At 38.8% G+C, this 19,896-nt stretch overlaps 1 protein-coding gene across 1 annotated transcript in view; it reads right to left on the reverse strand.

Moving 5' to 3' along the window:
- Positions 1-19,896, reverse strand: part of ift172 (intraflagellar transport 172) — a 54,221-nt gene that overhangs the window by 23,056 nt on the left and 11,269 nt on the right. Inside the window, exons 16-30 of the mRNA XM_006793547.3 lie at positions 17,519-17,686; positions 15,051-15,187; positions 12,692-12,799; positions 11,522-11,606; positions 11,019-11,111; positions 10,017-10,094; positions 9,182-9,430; positions 7,814-7,892; positions 7,551-7,671; positions 6,913-7,057; positions 2,969-3,058; positions 2,719-2,816; positions 2,389-2,524; positions 741-857; positions 149-291 (exon numbers count right to left, since the gene is read on the reverse strand). Coding sequence (XP_006793610.2) covers positions 149-291; positions 741-857; positions 2,389-2,524; positions 2,719-2,816; positions 2,969-3,058; positions 6,913-7,057; positions 7,551-7,671; positions 7,814-7,892; positions 9,182-9,430; positions 10,017-10,094; positions 11,019-11,111; positions 11,522-11,606; positions 12,692-12,799; positions 15,051-15,187; positions 17,519-17,686 — 1,847 coding nt within the window. The remainder of the gene's footprint in view (positions 1-148; positions 292-740; positions 858-2,388; positions 2,525-2,718; positions 2,817-2,968; positions 3,059-6,912; positions 7,058-7,550; positions 7,672-7,813; positions 7,893-9,181; positions 9,431-10,016; positions 10,095-11,018; positions 11,112-11,521; positions 11,607-12,691; positions 12,800-15,050; positions 15,188-17,518; positions 17,687-19,896) is intronic.

Below are 19,896 nucleotides of genomic sequence, written 5' to 3' on the forward strand. Positions count from 1 at the left end.
ACAGATAAAAGATTCTGAATGAGTGTCAAACTTGTTTTAAAGCTCTGCAAAAGGTTTATCATATTTTAAGCAAATAAAATGAAACTCAGTATGTGAGTAAATTGAACTTAAATAATTATTTGGGTCTTTGTGTTGTGATAATGCTCACAATTTATTTGAAGCAGACTTGATGGCGTACTCCAGCAGACCAAACTTGTTTAGCAGCTTAACAGCTGCCTCTCCTCCCAGACTCCGGGCCCACAGGTAGGCCACCTGCTTCTGCGCATCAGCACCTCCGTGGCTTTTTGCCACCTGACGAACACACAAACACATTAAAAAAAATCATTACACCAGGCCTTCACTCCTGTGGCTCCCTAACCCCCTTACAACACATAATCCCGGGGAGAAACATTTGAAAGAAGCTATAAAGCTGTGGTGCATTCCCAACGTAACTACAGCAATAAACAGAGAGCCACACACCTGTAACAATGCTGTGGACATGAAACCCAGTAACAACAAGTCAAGCCGTCCTATTCTGTATTTAGCATCAGGAATAAACATTATAATATATGCAATCTACAGTATATGCTTTAACCTAAAACAATTACAACAACAGATAACAGCTGATATAAGCAGAGTGTGAGGTGTAAACATTTGCTGCGTGGGACAAGGTTCTAGACTTTACTGCTCCCTGCCATATCTTATAAATGTAATGAGATTAAACACAAGTGAACAAAACAAAACAAATGTGGCGTTTGTACCCTGTACGCATCCTCCCACATATCATTGACACTGTACATGTGGACCGCAGCCTTCCACTCTTCAGCCTCCATGAAGTGGTATTCCGCCTCCGAGAACCTCGATTCAGCCTCCAGCTCCTGCAAACAGCACATTTATCATCACCGTCACTTACCATAACTTATGTATCACATACCGGCAGGCTCAACCATACCACACAGCCCATTAAGGGTCGCTGAATTAGAGCTAGAATAGAATGTAGAGGAAGAATTAATGCCCCAAAGTTTGTGACACTGTGAAAAAAAAAAGTTGCTAAAATTAGAAAATTGGTCCCAAAAATGAACAGATTCAGTAATGGAAAAGAAATCTAGAGCTCAGAGACTCAGTTTGAAAGCGATTATGTCGGGACATGATTAAAAGACTTTAAAATTTGTCGAGTATGGTCTGAGTCTGTACAGTGATCTGTTGAACTTCACAAATCAGGAAAATGTTGAATAAATTATTGTTTGAGTTTAAACTCCTGCAAGGCATTTCTCCCAAGACAGCTGGACAGCTACAAACATTAGAAACAGAGAGTGGTCTCAGACACAGACCTCCCAATAAAAACCTCACACGGCTCTAGAACTGCAGCAATTTCTGGGCCCGTGAGAGCTCTTCTGATGAGAAGCCCCAACCAGTCGTGCCTGCGTAAATGCTGAGCTGTGAAGTAATGACATGAACCAAAGCACAACCCTTCTCTCACTTTTAAACTGGTTTCAGATGAGCAGGAAGAATCTGACGACATTATTTTTGTTGCTCACATTCTTGGAGTTATGTTCCTCATCTCCAAGTAATTAAACAAGAAAAATAAGCAGATGAACTGCCACAAAAAACTTTGCTTTACAGTATAAACACTGTCACTGCAGTTTAATCCTATTTATCTTTCATAGCACTGAACGAGAGAACAAATTATACCTGTCTTAAAGTCCTGCATTAGTGCTATGGTACTTTCAGTGTATGAACCAGTACAATAAGCAGAAAAAAGGCAGCTTTTAGTTTCTGTGCTCTAACTGTTGGAGTAACTGAGAGCAGCTAGAAGTAAAGCTACTACTTCACCCAGGATTTTAAATAATTATAGACAGTTTTTATGTGACTGTATTTAGTTATTCTGTTGCATTATTTTATTTTATTTGGCTGTTTTATTACATAAACAAAGATTTCTGTTTACTTTATTTACTACTTTTATTTGATTCATTTCTATTTAGTGTGCTCATATTATTCAGTCTGTTCAACATTATTTTATGTTATCTTATTAAACTATTCCTTATTGCTGTCATTTATTCATATGGTGACAAAGTTGGATGCTCATATAGAAGAATACCAACATTGTAGTTCCTCTTGCAGCCACTTGAAGCTGGCTCGAAAAGCTTAAAGAGGAAATAAGCATGTTTACAGTCTGGTACAAAACAAAGGTTTTAGCATGCATCCATTTGCAAATCTATAGATGCATGAGGCAATTTGCAAATATGTGTGAAGAGAGTTGTTTTACACAGTTAGCCCGCCCATCCCCCGAACTCAGGCTCGGTTCGGGTCACAGTGAGATTTATTTGATTGTAAGATGTTAAATCTGTAGGGCTTAACTCTAGGAGTAAAAACACTGTCGTTAGATTATCACTGCAGTGTGGTGTGTACCTTGGCTAGGTGGACATGGGTCTCAGTCAGCAGGTCAGGGTGATGTTTGGCTACCAAACGAATGACATCGTCAAACATCCGGTTCTTCTTGTACATGGTGATGGCAAGGTCAGGCTGCTTCACTGTAGCAAACAGCCTGCATGTGTAAAAGGGGAAAGAGGGCTTTTTAAAATACTTCAGGTCTAAAATACTACACCTAGAGTTTCTCTCCTGCTGTTTTCAAGGTCAGAGATTAACTCAAATGGTGTCATGGTAGTTTGTCTCCCACCAGCTCGACTCCAGCAGACAATGACGTGACAAATTCGTGTAAATCTGGAGATTTGTATTTACCTCTCGGCCTCCTTGAACTTCCCATCTCTCTCCAGCTCCTGAGCTCTGCTGATGTACAGAGCCATAACCTCCTCCTCCGTCATACACTTCACTGCCAGCTTTATAAGAAAAAGAATATTAAAAACACGGCCTTATTTCTTAATTAATCCCACATTAGATTCTTAACTATCTATTCCAGGAAGATTTTCTTTAAAAGGACTCTAGAAAACACAGAATATTTAAAACTATGCTGTAATGTGTCCGTGCTGACCTTGTGAGCCTCCTCCCAATGCCCTGCTGCGGTGTACATCTCTACGGCATCTTTAATGTGACCTCCTTTCACAAAAAGCTGTTCTGCCATCTACAGGTCAATAAAAAAAAAAACAAAAAAAAAAAACACACAGAAAATACAGAATGTCACATTAAAAAAAATTATATATTACATTACTAATCCAGAGCCCATTCTGAGAGTTTAATCCAGGTTATTTTTGCAGCTGAAATCTGCATATTCCCCGCTAACCTAATCATAAAGTTACCATTTTCAAAATGGGACAGCTTTAAGGATACTCTCATTGAATATATGTGTGTGGGCATGCCTGCCAGTGCAAAACAAGCAGATTGTGGGTTCAGCTAAACAACATGAGTGATATATTAAAGTCATCTGTCACAAAGGCAATAATAAAATCTTGCCCAGCTATCTTGGTAAGAAACTGTTTGAGGTTTAGCGAATCACAGTCATTAAATTTTCTAAGTTAGAACTTTTTGGCTGGCTCTTTTTTTTTCTCCAAACCTCTTCAAAGACCTGTTCAAGGATAAAACTTGGTTTTAGGTGATTATATTAGAGTGTTAACTAGCCATCCAGAGCCTGTCGGAGAAAAAGCAATTGGCGCAGAGTAGATCACTTCCAGCGTGGATGCATCTTTAAGGTTAGGGTATGGAGCTTACTGTTGTTGGCTTATTTTTGGGATAAGAGGCTTTGGAGTGCATTAATGTCAATCACAAAGAAACCTGTGTGTGTGAGTCCCCTCCCCCTACACACAGAGTGGATCAGGCAGCAGTTACTACAAATGTTTATATTCCTCTCTGTATTTAATTATTAGTTATTATTAATCACCGGCTCTTCCACAGCATGACTTTGTCCCGTCTATCTCCCCTCACCTCCAAAGCGGCAGATGAGCTTGCTCATAGGGAGTCATATGATTGTTGTGCTTTTCTCTGTATTATTCTGGGGTCTTTACCTTACAGTATAAAGCACCTTGAGGCACCTGTTGTTGTCATTTGGTGCTATAGAAATAAAATTGAATTGCATTTTAAAAAAATGTCGGGGGAACACTAGTAACAGAGAAAGCATGTAGCCAAAATATGTGAAACTCTCATCTAAATGACCTAAAACTTAGCAGCGCACTTTGTTTGGGTTCTCTGCAATAACACCACCAAGTCGGAACCAGACTAGGACAGATGGCATATGACATGTTTGTATTTATTTGTTTTGTTGCATCTCTGCATGTTTTTGTTTATTATATCGTTTTATGTGATCTGTCCAGGGACTGTGGATGTGAATTAGGAGTATAGATAAAATCTGCCGTGTTTACATCTCATATTTTCTTACACTGCTGTCCATTAACGTGCGCTGCGCCTGTTAAATAAAGACAAGACTGGAAACTTTGAATGAATACATCAAACTATGAAAAAACGAAACTTAATTTTAATTCAGATTGCAGAGGCCTTACTTTCGTTGTTCATACCTGAGGCGGTGAGAATAAAAGTGATGTATGCAGAGACTTGCACAGAGTTCACCACACTCCAAAGGCTGCTTATTTGTCTGCACTAGCTAAGGATATGCAATTTGTGAAACCAAATTCTAATTATACTTATTCTGGTGGTAGACTTTTTCAATGTTGCAACTCGTAAGTTTGGTTGTAAACAAATACTGATCTAGAAAGGCTCGTGTAGGACTGTACCATTACATGAAACACGTAATTACAACAGTGTAATATCAGACCTATTGAATAACACTGTTATTTTTTTGTTGTTGTTGTAAACTCTGCTGCTGGTTGCCAGTTTATGTTGTGTCCGGTGATCTGACTCTTAACACACAGTCGAGACTAAGGGAGTGAATAAAGCAATTAAAATTTTATAGCATTTTAGAAATTATAATATATAATACCATAAAGATCAGTGTTATTTCTTGCCCTGTTTTGTAACAGTTAATGAAAAAAATCCCGCTACTTTACAGTGAACTGACTTTTGCTACATAAAGCCAGATACTCATAGAATCAATCTGTAATAAAAGTCGTTTCAGTACAACAAACAGATGAGCTGGTTGTTTGCCATTCTGATTAAAAAGTGTTTAGTCACTGTTTTTCCAGGATACTTTCTCTATAGCTACAGCAGGTGCGTGCGCTTCATTGTTTATAGCTTGCACTGAATTTCACTTTCCTGCAACAACTACCCCCCAACTTGGAGAGCAAAGAGCTTGTTATCTTAATTACTTTCTGTGAATATGCCCATGGAGCAATCTGACTGAAATAGGCTGCTATTTTCAGAGCCTGGCAGTCTGTGGAGGCCGTTTGGCTCAGCTGAGCTCATCAGAATAAGCACAGCACACTGCGCTTCGCCACCATCATCTCGCTTCCTTTTCTTTGTATTCGTACCAGATTGCTCTCGTTATCGTTTTCTTTTCAACAGTCGTGGTTTTTGTGGTATTGGGGCAACTTTTAAAAGTATTGTTACAACTACCAAACTTGTCCTTATTGCCAAAGCACCCTGGAGCAAAGATGGGTTACAGTGTCCACAGAGACTGCAGTAAAGTGAAAACTGGCCACCGTGCATGTGTGTGGGTGTATGTACGTGTCCACATGAGATGAGTGGAAATTAACTGCCAGTGGCAAAATGTCACAGCCTCCTTCATTTAGCCAAGCCTGTACAGTATTTTTATGAGGTACATATATAACACAAGTGAAAGTGTAACACTGAGTCAGTTCAAAGTATGTAACCAGCACAAATATTTAAAAATGCAGTTTTCCGTTTACACGCATTTGAAACGATCTGTAGTCGTGTTTTGCTTTCTTTTTGTTCCACTGTTCACCCGTTTCTTACTTTGCCATCTGTCTACTGCTGTGTAGAGCAGATTTATCTTTTTCAGTTAAAACACCTTCCCAGTGCTATCCCCCGAGCAAAACCTTGTTGAAATGACATTGAAAAGATGACTTTTCCAGACGTCTGAACAATGTTGATATTTGGTTGTAAAGTGAAAGGTGAACATGTTTCACTTTTTAGCCAACTTTTCCTGGCAGTTCTGCTGTTATCCTAGAAGCGCTCCGGAGGAGATGCCGGGGTTTCAGAGCTGGAGCTTAATGGAGAGCTGTGAGGAGGAAATATGAACTGTGTGTTCAGCTATCACCGCGGAGAATGTGAGATTTTTGGATAATCAGATGGGCGAGTTTTGCTGAACTGTCTTTTAGTTCCAGTGAATGGAACTCAATGTTTCAGCATACCAAGATATTTGGAAAATTTCATGCTCCCAGATTTTGGGAAACAGTTTGGGGATGCCCACTTCCTGTTTCAACATGACTGTGCACCACTGCACAAATCAAGGTACCTAAAGATATGGACGAACGTGTTTGTCATGGAAGAACTTGGAAGACTGGCCTGCATGGTTTCCTCTCCTCAACCCAAGAGAAACACCTTTGGGATGAATTAGACACAAGGCTGTAAACCAGGCCTTCTTGCCAAACATCAGTAAGTGACCCCACAAATGTATTTATGGAATTTATGGAAGAAAGGTCAAAAAGTCCCTTAAACACACTTCTAAACTTAATGAAAAGTCTTCCCAGAGGAGGTGGAGTTGTTATAGCTGCAAAGGGTGGGCTGACATCTTATTGAACCCTATGGATTAAGATTGGGATGTGTGAAAGCAGACAAGCATGTAAGTGCTACAAAAATGCATAAAAAATATATTTAAACCTCAGTTCATCATTTATATCAGGAAAATAATAGTTTATATCAGACATTTTTAAAAAGTTATATTTACATCTGCAGCTCATTTTCATCTTACCCTTAAACATTCCCACAATTTAACAAAAGTCCAACATATAATCTATTATACAATAAAGACAAAAACTTGAAAACATGTTGTGGCTATACCTTAACCTGTTTTTGTTTTTCATTTAGGTTTTCCTCTTTACCTCCTACCTCAGTCCTCCTGTCTCTCACCTCATAGTCCTGCATGGAGGCGTAGTGTTGAGCTATCTTCACATAGTATTTTTCTGATGACGAATCTTCCTGTAACTCCAGGATGTGGACTGCTTTCTTCCACTGGCGAGCTGCGATGGCTGCCTCGATCGCTTTAAGAGAACAACTGCACGGAAGACAATATGAACAAGTTACTGTGCTTGTGCACCCTTAATTGTTCAGATAGCAAGAGTGAGCATTAAAATGCAGATTGTGTTGGTAATACTAGTTGCATTTTTAAACTATTCTGCAGACAGAGAACTTATAGTTAGCTTATAGCTATCTGAAATAGTGCCTGAAACTTTACTAACTGTATTTAAAAGTAGTATTTTTAATGTCTTTGTTTCTGTAGAGACTTGTAGCCAAGTCAAAATTCAGTTTCAGAAGCTTCTTTAAGTTCTTTCTGAGCTCTGACTACCTGTCTTATTTGGGATTTTGGGGCATTGGTGTAGCGATTTTTAAAAATCTCATCTCTCCATTATCCTGGTGATGATTTTAAAGAATTGTTGGCCATCACTGTTGGACTGTTTTTCATGTGTCATCTTTCTGCCTCTCCATCTGTCCTTATCTTTGTCTCTCCAGTCCTCTCCCTCCATCCATCCCTCCTCTACTCTACATACCCTGCTTCAATAAAGTGGTTGATGGCAGCGTCCATCTGTTTCTGCTGGACGAGGTAGTCTCCCCAGGACTCCTCCAGTTTCACCACCTCAGCGGGGAAGGTTATGCGAGCCAGCTCTACCGCTACAGGAAAGGAAGGAGAAACTTTCTTACCAGAAAAGTTACAATTGACTTGATTTAGCTTAAACCTACCATCTAAAATTGTACAAAACATTGTAGAAGTTATCAAATGGTATATGCAGTCCAAGCTACCTAACTGTTTTACCTTTCCTGAAGGCACCTCCTTTACAGTAGCACTCCAGTGCTCTCTGGTTGTTCCTGATCTTCTCATACAGATCTCCTGCCTGGTCAGAAGAGATGACATACATTTTTCTGTCAATTGTCTTTCAACTTAGGGTCATGTGGGGCTGAAGCATATCCCAGCTGTCAATCGACGAGAGATCTGGACAAGGCCATCAACTCCAGCAGCCAGTTATCAGTTAAGCTGACATTCATGTCACTGGACTGTGAAGCCAGTGGTTTGAACTCTGTGACTCTGCTAACTGCCACACCACTATGGAAATCAAATATTTCAGATATTTATATCAGATATTTATAATTGTTTCAAAATTTGACCTTATAGCCAGTAACATGCAACAATGGTGTGCAGCCAATCAGAAGACAGCTGTCTAAAAGAAAGAGAGCTGAAACAGCTTGATTGTGACAGTGCATGAAGTGTGGGGCTATATCACGGCCCATTACAAGATGAATTGTAAAGTTACTTTAGTATAGTTCAGTAATGAAAACATGGGAACATGAGAATAATGTGCCTTTTGAATTTTGTTCCGATGTCCTTGGAACAGTGACTACTATCACTTTTAAATGTCTTTAGAAAGTATGTTTTCTTATTGTGGATTTAAACACAGGACGCTCGTATCGATATACTCCTGGCCAGTAACTGTGAATTTGGCTGAGGCTGTGTGAAGTAAAGCTGCCGATTACACCGTGCCACATTTTAATTAGTTACCTCAGTTTTTTTGTTTGTTTTAATGGACTGAGTGGGAACATTTTGTCCCTGTATTTCTCTGCTGCTAGGTATTTTATGATTCAAACAACATGATACCTGAATCAGATATTTGTTCCAGCTAAATAACATGTAACCATCCTCAATTAAACATGTTAAACTCTTTCAATCTATAATTATCCTTACTTTTAAAAGGATTAAAAAAAACACATTTCAAATGCTAACTCAGTGGGTTTTCTAACAATAAAATGCAATGGAGAATAGAGAAGTTTTCTTTTAGCTACTGCAAGTTAAATTGTAATCACCAACTTCTATATCTAATTCCAGACACCGAAACTGATTAGAACACAAAATATCAGGTTACAAAATTTGCTTTGAGGATCCAGTCTCCTTTTCCAAGCCTCTTTCCCACCTGTTACATAAACACAGATGGCAAGAGGAAAAGAAGTGAGCTTTTAGACAAAAAAAAGAAAAAGAAAAAGCACACAGAGAAAAAAAACAGGCAGATGGAGGGAGACAGAGTTCAAAACTGAAAATAACAAAGAACACTTGTTCCGGCATTGAAGCTGAGGCGAGGAGAGATGGGCTCAGAGAAGCGGGAAACACAGGAGGAAGAAATGATCCACTCACTCTCTCGTAAAACTCTCCCTTGATGAGACTGGCAGCAATGCGGTCGACGGTCTCGCTGCTGTTGGTGATCTCCGACTGGCTCATGGCGAGGCGAGCGGCCTTAGCTGGCAGCCCTGCTTTCAGGTAGAGGTTTATGGCACCCTGGAAGTCTCCCTCGCTCTCCCTCACCTCGCCGGCCCTGTCTTCCTGACCCGTCTCCATCAGCCACCGGTAACGGTTTTCACGCAAGGTGTCGAGCTCTGGGTAGCCCTGCAGTTATTTTGCATTTAGAGTTCAATCAAACAGTTATCCTGTCCACAGATAACTAACTAATAGATGTAAGCAAGACAAAGGCATAAATGGGCTAAATGATTTTGTTTTTTGAAATGCTATTTTAAGCAATTAAGAAGCCTGTGCTTGTCATATGAGAAGGCTGTCTGTTTACACATTTTGGGTTTTTCCCCTGTCTTTTCTGATTTAAACTTACTGTAGCTTTATATACTTTATTAAGCAATAAAGCAAATAATTTCCTTTTTTCTGTCTCTTGGGGAATGCATTAGATAGGGCATCAACCCTTAAAATCCCCATAATATAAAATGTAATAAATGTATAATAAATATATAAATATAATATGTGGAGCTACCCACTGTGCTGACCTTTCCCAAATAAAGAGGCAGTAAAAAACTAGCTTTTGGCTTTTATTCTGTAACATAAATATGATAAATAAATATTTAAAATATGTTGAAATCAAAGTAATCAATATAAATACGCTACCTCGAGCTGATTTGTGACCACGTAAAATTATTTGATCAAATATTATCAGTAATTGCGTGTGATTCAATTCCCTTTTTTTTACCTTGGCTTCAGCTACAGCAATGCAGTCATCCCACATGTGGAGCTCTTGGTACATCTCTATGGCTTCTTCGATGGCATTCTGCACAGCAAAAACAAAGCAAAACAAACAAAAGCCAAACGTTGGACTTGATTCTCCAGTGTTTGGTAAAAGACTACAATGACTTGCCACTGCAGCCCTCACAGGGATTTGTTGGTTACCATCTTGTAAGGTAAACAATACTTTTAGCAGTGAAAGCATCTTTGTGTTGCTTGTCCTTCCCATTTTTACATGGGGAAGAAATTATAAATCTCTAGTTTGTGGCTGCTTGTTGCTCCTAAGCCTTATTTTACTGTGTTGAATCCCTCTTATAGCAAGTGACAGCATTTATGTGTGCTTGTGTATCTGCATTGTTCACTGTCATCACAAGTGAAACTGAGCTAATAAATTGTGAAGGGTTACTTTAACTAAAGGAGAGGAGACTTTAGAACACACTGAGTCTATACAAGTATCATCAGAGCTATGAAAGCAAGAAAACGTGTGTGTGTCTACAGGGACACAGTACTACCGACTACATTAACATTATATAGCAAGCTAGAAACAGTTAGTCTGTTAATATTTTGAGCTTTATATTAAAGTGGTCTATTTTTTGCTAATCTGTAGAATGAACATATTTGACTAAAAATGTCAGTTTACCTACAGATAAAGTTCCTCATAATATGGAGCAATAGTTCCTGGATTTTCTTTAAGGTATTACTCCTCTGTTACTAATATGTTGTGCTTAACCACAAATATTAATACAAGACGTTACTGTGGTGCTGTTTACTTAAATTTCTGCGACGGTGCACATCAGGCTGTGCTGTAGACGTGATGCAGTAATATAAATCAAGCATAAATACACATTTAAAAGCTTAACAGCTCTGTGAATTTTGGGGTGTTCTGTTTGTTGTAAAATCTGAAAAGGAATTCATTCTACACATTACATATTCAATCTTATTTCTAACGCTCATTATTTTTACAGCCCACCTGCTCTGTGTAGTGCATCTCAGCTAGTTTAAAATTCTTGTCCAGCATGGCCACGCGTGCTTGGACTTGATAAAATGATGTCCCATCTTCTCCCTAATAAAGAGACAAAGAGATTAAAACATACAAAAGCCAGGGAGCACTTTTGAGCTTTGCCAAGAGAAAAAGGAAGCTATAGCAAAACTTTTCAAGAATTGCAAAGCTGCATTTTTTTATAAGGACCACTCACAGAGATTCAGCTAAAAGGAATTTCATTAATATCAACTCCAGCAGAGACTTGCTGTACAATGAATGCTGGATTTCCAGTTCCATCATAAGACACATTTTTAAGAGAAGCATTGAATTATTCAGGTTTCGTTGCATAAAAATGTCAAATAGCGTATTGCATTTCATTGGAGAATACTAATAATTAGCCAATTAGCCAGAAATATTATTGCCACCCTTAAAGCTCTTTATCTGCTATATTTGTGATCAGTGCGTTGGACCTTTGCTGAGATAAAACACACCGTTTCCTGTGAAACTTTGTCTACGATCTCGTTTGTTTGGCGCAGGAAGTGGAGGGTTGAGACATCACCCAGTGCAGCAAAACACCTACAAAATAAAAGGGAGAGAAAACCATAGAGGAACTAAGCAATTAAGCAGCAGATGGTGACAGAGAAAGTCAAACAGAAACAGAAATAAAGAGAAATATATTCAGTTTAGTGGAGGAAGAATGCATTTCTGGTCAGTGAAAACTTGTTCACTTAATGAACTGAGATAAATTAAAGCTCTTTCTCTAATTAGCCTTTAGATTCAGTGTGAGAAGCTGAGAAATACACACGCACATCTTAGCATTTGGCCACTTTATTACCAACTCTCTGTGAACAGTTGCATCAGATTAATGAACAAGTCATGAAAGAAAAAAAGTTTAAAAACTCCTACTGTCTGACTCTTTTTTTTCTGCTTCCCTCTCTCATTAACATCACTTCCCTCCCTCATTAACATTATCCACTCCAGACAAAACTGTTTCTTTCCCCGATTTCATGATTTATGCAATTCAAGACGATGCCTAACGAACAGCATATGCATTATTAATGACAGGGAATTCAAATTTGAAAGGTTTCTCAAAACAGAGAGAACTAAAGATGGAGAGAGAGGAATAAAATGATAGAAAATTAAAAACTGTCTTTGATGATAAATGAAGTTGGAGGGGGGGGGTTGGCTCTGGCAGAAACACAGCCATCGGCCGTGCGTGTGCAGAGGGTATACTTCTATTATGTTGTGGGGACATTATCTGGTTATAAAATAATATTTCAAGGAGCTATCTGATTCTCTTTAAGGTACAAAAATCAAGCTGTATAAGCTGAATCTGTATATTTTAGATAAAACAATTGGTCAGAGGAGTACAGGTTATAGTAAATGTCCAGGAAATGAATGTAAGTCAATGTAATGTCCTCTGAAGTGATGAAAAACAACTGCCCGGGTGTGCGCAAGTGTGTCCAAGAGTGTATTTCTTCATTCCAGGTGATGAAGGTGCCCTTGTTGCCTCTTTCCTCTTTCTTTCTCTCCAGCCCCAGAGATAAGTCTCACTTGCAATGACGACTGATACTGAATGTAATTATTCCGGAGACAAGAACATTACTTTGAAAGGGCTTTGTGTGTGGCTGTGTGTGTGCGCGCGTTTGTGTCGTGCTGACCTTTCTGCGATGTGCAGCTGGCAAGCCTCTAGAGCCAGCTTGCTGAGTGTCTTCCACATGGCTTCAGTCTCTGGTGACATCTCCAGAGTCTCGAGGAAGGCTGTGGCTCTGGAAAATACACGCACATGCACAAGTAGAGCTGAGCCAGGTGGCAAGACAGAACATAAAGCAAGTATTCTGTGCTGCAGATACCGACCACAAATGGTGTGTAAAGATAAGGAGCGGAGCTGCAAATATCGAGGAAACTGTGTTACAGCAGCCACTCCCAAATTTAAGTCTGAATTGGAAAATCTTCTACGGTCTTTTCATCACTTTTAAATATGCTTTAATTCAGTTTAGTCTAAGTTGTTATCTTGTTTTTTAGTCAGACTTGTTGGATACTGGACCGTAAGACAGATAAAGTAAAAAATAAATAAATAAATTAGCCTAATTTGGCTGATGCAAATGTCCGAATGGAAAAAACAAGGAACTCCAAAGTAAGGATGAAGAGAAGGTTAGTGAACATGATACCAAAAACATTAAACTGATACAGGAAGATGGCATTATAGATACACACGAGGGGGACTGGTGATTAGACACAGGTGACTCAAAAAAAAAAGTAGTTTCATAAAACTGGATCAAGTTGGTTCCTGAATGTCCCAAATTCATTCTTCAGCAAGACAATCACAATAATAGCCCCACATATAGAGCCATAAAGAAGATGTTTTGTATTACTGTATGAAGTAAATCAATGAATAAAACCTATGCATGGTCCAGTGTTCCACTATAGCATGCTCTACAAAAACATAAAGCAAGTCATAATGGACCGTGAGATGTTCTGATCTAATAAAGTCTGCTGAGGAGATCAGTGGACATGTTAGAAAGATTATTACTGGTATGACCTGAAAAGATGCTGAACTTCTTCAATGTGACAGCTGCTAAAGAGGGACCAGGGCTATCTTCTTAATCTAATTCAATCACATTCACCAACATTAGTAAAATAGAATTTAGAAGACTTATTTGACAGATTAGCGGATTAGAAAGATCCTGATTTATAAGAATAATGAGAGGAATAACAAATAGCTCCCCAGAAGGCACAAAGCTGTAAAATTACTTTACAAAATAATTGCAATAACACAGTGATCTTTTAACTTAGATCATGAGTGGATGAAATAAAATGCCTGGTTTCCATATTCAGTGGTACTTGTCCCATTGTAAAGTATAATTTTTGCTTCACGTGATTCATAGCTTAAAAATAAAATCTATACTTATCATATCTATTAGCTCACCCTATGTTCATCTAATGTCTGAAAAATAGAGGTTTAAGCTCCGCCCCCTTTAAGACAGCCTTCTACTTATTGGCTACCCCGCACAAACAGAAAGCTATCTTCTTTCACTGATTTAATACAGACACAAGTGTATATAAAATGTCAGGAAGAAAGGACTTAAAACAGTATGAAACCTAAACTTATTGGCTAATGATGATTACTGGTACATTATGGCCCTGTTAATATGGACATTCACCACTATAACTGAAGATAACAGAGTATTTGAAAGAAACAAGAAGATTCCCATAAGACATAAGATCCCAGAAATTTTCTGTTTCTTATTACCCAAAATTATGTCAACCTAAACTTCACAGCATTGTGCTGAAAAAAATGATAATGTAACCTTAACTGGAATAATCAAAATAAAACAATTGATTCCCTAAACTTCCAGAAACAAAGCTTTTCCACTGTAGGTGACTTTAGTGACATTGTCAGCAAAGGCCTGACGGTGCTCAGCGGAGGACCAAATGACCTCCTCCACACACAGTTCCATGTCAAAACAATACTATATTTAGTTAATAGTTGTAAACTGTTTCTCAAAATATATGAGTTTCAATAATATAGTCATGATCTTTCAATTCCTTATTGGGTAGTTTGAGCTTAAAAAATTTAATTCCAGACTTTGTATGACAATTTCTTCCTATGAAAGAAGAGCATTAAACATATAAGCAACCAAATTCCTCCTAAAGACTCCCAAAGTGCTAGAGGAAGGAGCTGAGTTGATGCTCCTCCTGAATAAGAGAGGTCAGTTATAATTATTTACTCCATCTGATGAGGTGGCTTCACACGAGCATCCTTTCGGAGGTGATCAAATCACAACACACTGAAGGGAAGGATTATATCTCCCAGCTGGCCTGGGAGTGCTGAGGAAATACTCGAGAAGAGCTGGAGGAAGCTGCTGGATAAAAGGACATCTGGCCTGTTCTGCTCACCCTGCTGTCACTGCGCCTCTGACCCAGAAAAGTGACGGGTGCAAGAAAGGACGGACGGATGTTCACGCTGCATCGTCATTTTGATAGGGTGTAGGGTTTTATTTAGTGGGCTGTACTCACCTGTTATAATCTCCATCATCAACAGCCGTACCAAACTCAATGAGGCCTTCGTCGAGTGTGTATGTCACCATGTTGACACCCTCTGTCACAATCACATCCGTCTTGCCATCGGCTCTTTTGAGATCCACAATGTCTCCCTGACAAAGAAAGGAGATACATATTATACATAGGTATGAAACCTCCGCGCTGTGTTAATAAAGTGGAAAACGTGTTTTTCGTGCTACTGCATTTATTAGACAGTTTAAGCCACAAAATGCTTAAGAGATGAAGCTTTTACTTACAAAAATACATTTTGTCAGGTTTTATATTCTGCAATTTCTGATCTACATGCAATCCTGCAGTCATCCTCTACGTCTGCACTTTGTCTCATTCCTGTTCATTTTCTCTTCTTTTGTGATTGTGTTTAACAATTTTAGTAATTTCCTGTTAGATAAAGTGTTTCAGTTCCTTTTTTTTTTTGTTCCAATTATTCTTCACCCTATGTGGACAGTGATTTTGGTGCAGTTTAACTTCACAGGTACATTTAAGACTTATTTTCTTTTTCTCCGTGAAGCCTCCTAACCAAAGTCTCTCTAGAAGTGAGCACAGCAACTCTGCAGCCATCTTGGGAAAACCTCAAGGGAGTTATAGGAGCTGTTCTCTTGAAGCTTTTGGACCCCAGTCACAATAACCTAGAGAGTGGTCAGTGACCCCCGGTCGCGAGGGGAAAACATGTATTCCTGAACTGGGTACAGAGTGTTCTGGCAGCTGCTGTGAAATCAACTGCCAAATCGAGACGCTGTGCGTTCAAAGCAGAAGATGTGCCTTTACAGTGTGTTGACTTTAGCAGTAAAGCACAACTTTTACTTTGATCTCTAACTCAAAATCTCTGTTTTGATTTTGTATTCCTCCTTTTCAAGTTTCACTACAAATTAATAGTTAGATGGTGAGTGTCTGCAGAGAAATACGACATCTTCCATGCAAACTATGGGGGAACGTGGCAATTTACTAATGACCAAAACAATCACAAGGAGGTTTTTGGTGAGTATTTCTTTTTGGCAGCTGTTTTGCAACATCCAGCAATCACATGGTTACCAGGCTACAGAAGCTACATGTCAAGAACCACCAGTCTTAAAAACACACACAAAAGAAATGTTGGTAAATTTGTCCATAAAGCAACGTTTAAAAAGCTTGTTTCTCTCTGGTAATTATAGCTGCAGTATGCATAGACACAGGTTTACAACATCACAGCTTCATTAGTGGGTCAGTCCAGTCGACCACCATAATCAACTTGCACCCTCCAAATTCACATTATGGATGCTTTTAGCCAAGAAAAACAATGAGTACACTTAAATATACTTACATAATTATAATGAAAGTTTTTGTTAAACCTTTATTTAACAAGATAAGAATGTCTTTCTTTTTGGAGAGTGTTCTCAGCCAATATATACAGCATTAGCCAAGCAGGGGTTTTTTCTAGAAACCAGAGTGCATAAAGAAAACTTTCACAAGCTCGTGGAGAACAGAAGTGCACACAGATTGGCCTTGGAACAAGTGTTTCCCAGTTTAGCTCTTCAGAAGTTTTCAAACCTAATTTCGAGCATTTATGCTTTTGTTTTTCACATATTATTAGATTGGGCATCAAAATAACTTTCCACATATATGGCTGGATGTATCACCAAGATAGCTGCTGAGTAGCAAAGTATATCGGAAATATTCAATTTCAAAATTCAATTTATTTTAAGTCAGTTTTAGTTATATTGAGCCCCTTCACAACTACAGTCATCTCAAGGCACTTTGGTACCCAATAATAGTAAATGGCCTGTATTTGTATAGCGCTTTTTACTAGTCCCCCCTAGGGACCCCAAAGCGCTTTACACACCCAGTCATCCACCCATTCACTCTCACATTCACACACTGGTGGAGGCAAGCTACAGTTGTAGCCACAGCTGCCCTGGGGCAGACTGTGGGCAGACTAATATGGTGATTATTAATGGGGATTTCCACTAAACACTATGAAATCAAATACTTTTAAAGGAATTATGACCAGCACATAACAGCAGCAATTCTTTGTCCATTACTACAGGCTGCTATTGTCTACAAAATAAAAATGTCTTGCACAAAGCTCAGTGCACTTTGCAAAAACATAAATCAGCCACACAAGAGGCTGCTGCGATGGTTTTTATTATTAATGAGAACAGCAGCAAGTGTTAACGCAAGCAACTTTCAAAACCCTGCGCACGCCAGGGGCGACTAACTGCCTCAGGACAGCAGCACAAAAAGCTGGTTCTCTGTTAAGGCTTTGCCAGCAACACAAAAAGGCTTGAGAACAGTAAAAATACAAAAACATGCGGCTTCAGTATAAACACTGTGGAGATATTAAAAATAAAAAGGTTTATCAAAACAAGCCAACCAGGGCAGATGCAGAGCCTCCAGTTAACGATGCCGACCATACTTAAATCACACTTACAAAGAAAACAAAAGCTCACCTTGACAGGGAACATGGTGACGGTCTCTGGGCTGTCGATGCTGTACCAGATGCAGAGGTTTCCCCGGTTTTGGGAGACCACCACATCGCTGCCAGGCACCCACTGGACGTAAGAGCAGAAACTCAGTAATGTGGTCTTCACGCCAAACTGTATGTTGTACAGATGGAGCTGCAGGGGACAGAGAAAGATAGAAAGATATAGAAATTCCTATTTTCATCATCAGGAAATGGTTTCAAGTCCAGCAGTAAAGGCAAAGTCCAGCAAGTGTCACTGTACATAAGAATGGATTTCTCCAATTTCAGCTGTGACCATTAAATTTAAAGTTCGTAAATATAGAGTCCAGAGAGTTAATCTGGTTTATCTTCGCATAAAATAAATATAAAATAAATATATCCACAATAATATTATATTTTTATTATATACTGTATCATTTCATAGGAAGTTTATGCCGACAGTACTTTGCACCAGATTATCTTTTGCTATCTTTAAAAGAGTCATTTCAAGAGTATTCGCATCATCAGGGTGTGAATGGGTGGATGACTGAATGTAGTGCAAAGCGCTTTGGGGTCCTCAGGGACTAAGTAAAGCGCTATACAAATACAGGCCATTTAGCATTTTACCATCATGGATCACCACTTAAAGTCGGGCTAAGTTGAATTTAATTTGATTTATTTCATTTGAATCATTGATTTATTTTTTGCACCTGCATTTGTTGGTTTAGTTTACTTATAACCTCATTAGCTCAGGAATGTAAGTTCCAGGCCCACTGCACAGCAGACCCACACTCCTTCCACCGGTTTGTTTCCTTTGGCCATGTCTCTATACCTTATTTTATAACTTGAACTTCTGTAGGTACACTGACTCTTGGTTGTGACGTCCTCTTTATATCCAGTCTCTGGAATAAGCCAAGCCTTTATGTTTTCTTTGTTGTGGCAAAAATATGTAACTAGTACTTGGATTTTGGGGGTGCATTTGAAGATATAATGTGGTTATTCTTTGATCTATAGAAAACCTGGTTGGTGAATTTTGTTACCTTTAGGTAGGAGACCTTAAAAGTGAGAGAGTTGTATCTCCTTGTCCACAGTACAAAAATAGGCCTTATGCATCTTCTACTGTTAGGTCCATAATTTGTTGGACCTTTTGGCACATTAGGTTATTGTCAACCGTCCTAAAAATGTTTGTAAAAACTCCTTAAATTAAAGCTGAAAGTATGCACTTCAAACACATCTTAATAGTCTTGTTTAAAACCCACTGGTTTACACAACAGTTTTTACTTCTTTTTATTCCATCCATCCGTTCTCTTCCACTTATTCTTGTCTAGGGCGAGAGGCAGGGTACACCCTGCACAGGTCGCCAATGTGCCACAGGGCTAACACATAGAGACAAACAACCATTTACACCTATTGGCAAATTAGAGTTACCAATTAATGTACCCCCCTAACTGCATGTCTTTGGACTGTGGGAGGAAGCCAGAGTACATCCTTTATAGTATAATTTGTTGCCGCTGTAACATCTCTGGATTAACATTTAAGGTTTTCGATATATGACAGCAGAACACTTAAAGTAAAGATTCTATAGGAAGCATTTTGCTAGCAACCTGTTCTTGTACGTTGAGGTTTACATTAGCATAGTTAAACTCATTTGGCTTGAACAAAGTTGATTAACATCCAGCAGCTCCACGTGAAAACTCCCACTGCAATAATCTGTTCCACTGTGCACTTGATGAGAATGTAGATTCTATAAGCTACAGAGACTCCCGCAGCACTTAATGTGCATGTGTGAGTATGTGAGACCGCCCGCTGATGTAATCAGCTTCCTTAATGCCCTCCCCACACCCACCACCACTAATTTTAATAATGCTTTGTCTATAGTCTCACCCGGGTGCTCAGCTTGCCAACTTTAAAATGCAATGAGGACAAGCAGCCTGTTGATAAGGTCATCTGAAAGCAAGGAGCAATTAGAGAAACATTTTATGACTCTTTACTGTTGAAAAAAGAAAATGGGAAAATGAAATTTCTCCCAGATTGTGGAGTATACGGAATTGCAGTTGGGGAACCACCGTTAGTGCTGTAATAAAGGTAAAAGTTAATAACCACTGCAGATCAGATGAATTAACATTTACAGTAAACCTGGGCATGAAAAATGTTTCACTGAAAAAAAAAAATCTGCACACAAAGCTTTTCAGTGATTGCAGAGATTTTTTTCCTGGCACTAATTACCGTCAAACTTTTCTATTCTTCTACTTCTTCCTCAAGTCATTGATGATCATAAATATTTTACAATCTCTTTCGCTAAAGTTCATTTTGCATATACTAAAAGGAAACTTGTACACTAGATTTGTAAAACTGAATTATGTGTCACAGCAAGTCGCACTGGAG

Source organism: Neolamprologus brichardi, chromosome 15 (genome assembly GCF_056152115.1).
Source record: "Neolamprologus brichardi isolate AB-2024 chromosome 15, ASM5615211v1, whole genome shotgun sequence".
In the NCBI taxonomy this organism is placed as follows: Eukaryota; Metazoa; Chordata; class Actinopteri; order Cichliformes; family Cichlidae; genus Neolamprologus; species Neolamprologus brichardi.